Genomic DNA, 2,430 nt, shown 5'->3' on the forward strand with positions numbered 1-2,430 from the left:
CTGAAGGTCTAGGGAAGGAAGGAGGAAGGTCAGGTTCTGGTGCCCCCTGCCTGACCTGCCTCTGCCCCAGGCTGGGGGGCTGCGGGGCCCTGAGAGGCCTGATTGAAGAGGCTGGGAGCCCAAAAACCTGAGCTCCCCCACCCCCCAACCTCTACCACAGGCATGGGCGTGTCCACCGTGACAGCTGCCCGCATCCTCAAGGGTCAGCTCCACCACAGCCCTGGGGAGGAGACCAAGCTGGAGATGGACAAGTTTCCCTACGTGGCCCTCTCCAAGGTGAGCTCCAGCCCTGAGCCTCCCACCTTCCAGGAGGAAGTGAAGGGAAGTCGCTCAGTCATGTCCGACTCTTTGCGACCCCGTGGACTGTAGCCCACCAGGCTCCTCCATCCATGGGATGCTCCAGGCAAGAGTAGTGGAGTGGGTTGCCATTTCCTTCTCCAGGGGGATCTTCCCGACCCAGGGATTGAACCGAGGTCTCCTGCATTGCAGGCAGACGCTTTATCCTCTGAGCCACCAGGGAGGAAAGGGCAGGGGCGTGGCTCCCGCTAGACCCCTCAAGCCCACTGACAAGGCAGTCAGCCCTCCTGGGGATTCCGTGGCCCCGCCGTGAAGAAAGGACAGCTGCTTCCTAAGACTTTGAGGATTTCAGCTCCCTGGTTTTAAGATCTGTTGACACACAACAAGCGTAGAGAGAAGGGCACACGTGTGCAGGGTGAATTTTCCGCCAACTTGCCACGTGTCCGTGTGACTAGCGTTGGGGCTGAGAAGCTGAATGTGGTGGCAGCTGGGGCTCCTGCCCCGCAGCCCCCTGCGGTTCTGCTCCCTGACTTTTGGTGCCATGGATTAGCTGTTCCTGCTTTTGCGCTTGATGAGAATGGAATTGCGCAGCGTGTACTCTTTGCACGGGGCTCTGTGACGCTCATTTCTCCCAAGGCGGCTCAGATGGAAGCTGTCAGCTCTGTCACGGGGGTTGTCATTGCTAGTGCTGGGGGTCTTCTAGATGCTGTGGGCAGATAGTTTCAGGGTCCCCACCGGTGGTCTGAATAAAAGGAAAGTGACGTCGCTCAGTCATGTCCAGCTCTTTGCAGCCCCATGGACTGTAGCCTACCAGGTTCCTCTGTCCATGGGCTTTTCCAGGCAAGAGTACTGGAGTGGGTTGCCATTTCCTTCTCCAGGAGATCTTCCTAACCCTGGGATTGAACCTGGGTCTCCCGCATTGTAGGCAGACGCTTTACCATCTGAGCCACCAGGGAAGTCTGAATAAGGGGGTCCGCATTTCCTCCTCCCAGATCCTGCCTCCCCCTCACTTTCCCTCCCCTTCCCCAGCCTCCCTCCCTCCTTCAAGAACCCTCTCCCTTCTCCACACTCACCTGCCTTTTCCACCCCTTGCTGGCTCCCGGAGCCCCAGACCCAGGGAGAGCTGACCCAGGTCTCACCCTCTGCCCAACGAGTCTCCATGTGCTAGAACACTGCGTTCCTGCCCCTTCCTGTTACCCTGGCTGCCAGGGCGTGGGGGTGGGCAGGAGGCAGGCAGCTAGGGGATCTGGTGGCTCTAGGTGTGGGAGGACGTCGGTGGGCAGCAGGGCTCAGCTATGATCGCAGGAGGCCTCTGTCTCCCTTGTGTCCAGGCCCCATGCTGTGAGTGGGGTTGGGGGCAGCAGGGTGGACCGAGGCCAGGCCATCTCCTGACCATCCTTTTCCACCTGCAGACGTACAACACCAACGCCCAGGTCCCTGATAGCGCAGGCACCGCCACTGCCTACTTGTGTGGGGTGAAGGCCAATGAGGGCACGGTGGGGGTGAGCGCAGCAACCCAGCGCTCCCAGTGCAACACCACTCAGGGCAACGAGGTCACCTCCATCCTGCGCTGGGCCAAGGATGCAGGTGAGTAGGGCGAGCCGTGCGGAACGGGGCCCGGCTCTGTGACCTGTCTGGGCCTCAGTCTTCCCAACTGTACAATGGGGAGAGAGCAGAAAAAGAGGCTCGCCAGGGCCCTTCCAGCTCCGATGTTCTGGGACTCTGCAAACTCTTCCGGGACTCTCTTGCATGACAGCAAAGTCTCGCGGTTTAGGGGATTGCTCAGTGTGGGTTTGCTCCCAACTCATTTCCCTGAGTCTATTTGTTTGTGCTTGAAAACGTAGCCCCTCGTAGGTTCAGCTTGAGGAAGGTGAGGGATCTAACCCAGCTCTGGTCTCATGGGAGTCCAGTAGCTGTCTTTCCCCATTCCTTTCCTCCTTGGAACTGGGAGGCACCATGATGTCCCCCTGGCACCTCTGGAGTCACGGTGTGAGTCTGGCTGATGTAGGTGACAGAGCCACATTCCATCTTAGAGCTCTTCGGAGGGGTCCCTGAGTTCTTGCAGGGCAGCCGTGGGGCTTCCTGCAGGGGTGGGACTCGGGGGGTCCTCAGTGGAGAGGAGGGCTCCCGCCT

General features: G+C 59.8%; 1 protein-coding gene across 9 annotated transcripts in view; it reads left to right on the forward strand.

Annotated features, from left to right (window-relative positions):
* ALPL (alkaline phosphatase, liver/bone/kidney) overlaps window positions 1-2,430 on the forward strand; it is a 63,967-nt gene that overhangs the window by 48,403 nt on the left and 13,134 nt on the right. For all 9 annotated transcript variants that reach the window (XM_010829985.1, XM_010829988.1, XM_010829984.1 and 6 more), the window contains 2 exons: window positions 161-276; window positions 1,710-1,884. In XM_010829985.1, the coding sequence (XP_010828287.1) occupies window positions 161-276; window positions 1,710-1,884 (291 nt within the window). The remainder of the gene's footprint in view (window positions 1-160; window positions 277-1,709; window positions 1,885-2,430) is intronic.

Source organism: Bison bison, unplaced genomic scaffold, assembly GCF_000754665.1.
Source record: "Bison bison bison isolate TAMUID 2011002044 unplaced genomic scaffold, Bison_UMD1.0 scf7180017864516, whole genome shotgun sequence".
Taxonomy (NCBI): Eukaryota; Metazoa; Chordata; class Mammalia; order Artiodactyla; family Bovidae; genus Bison; species Bison bison.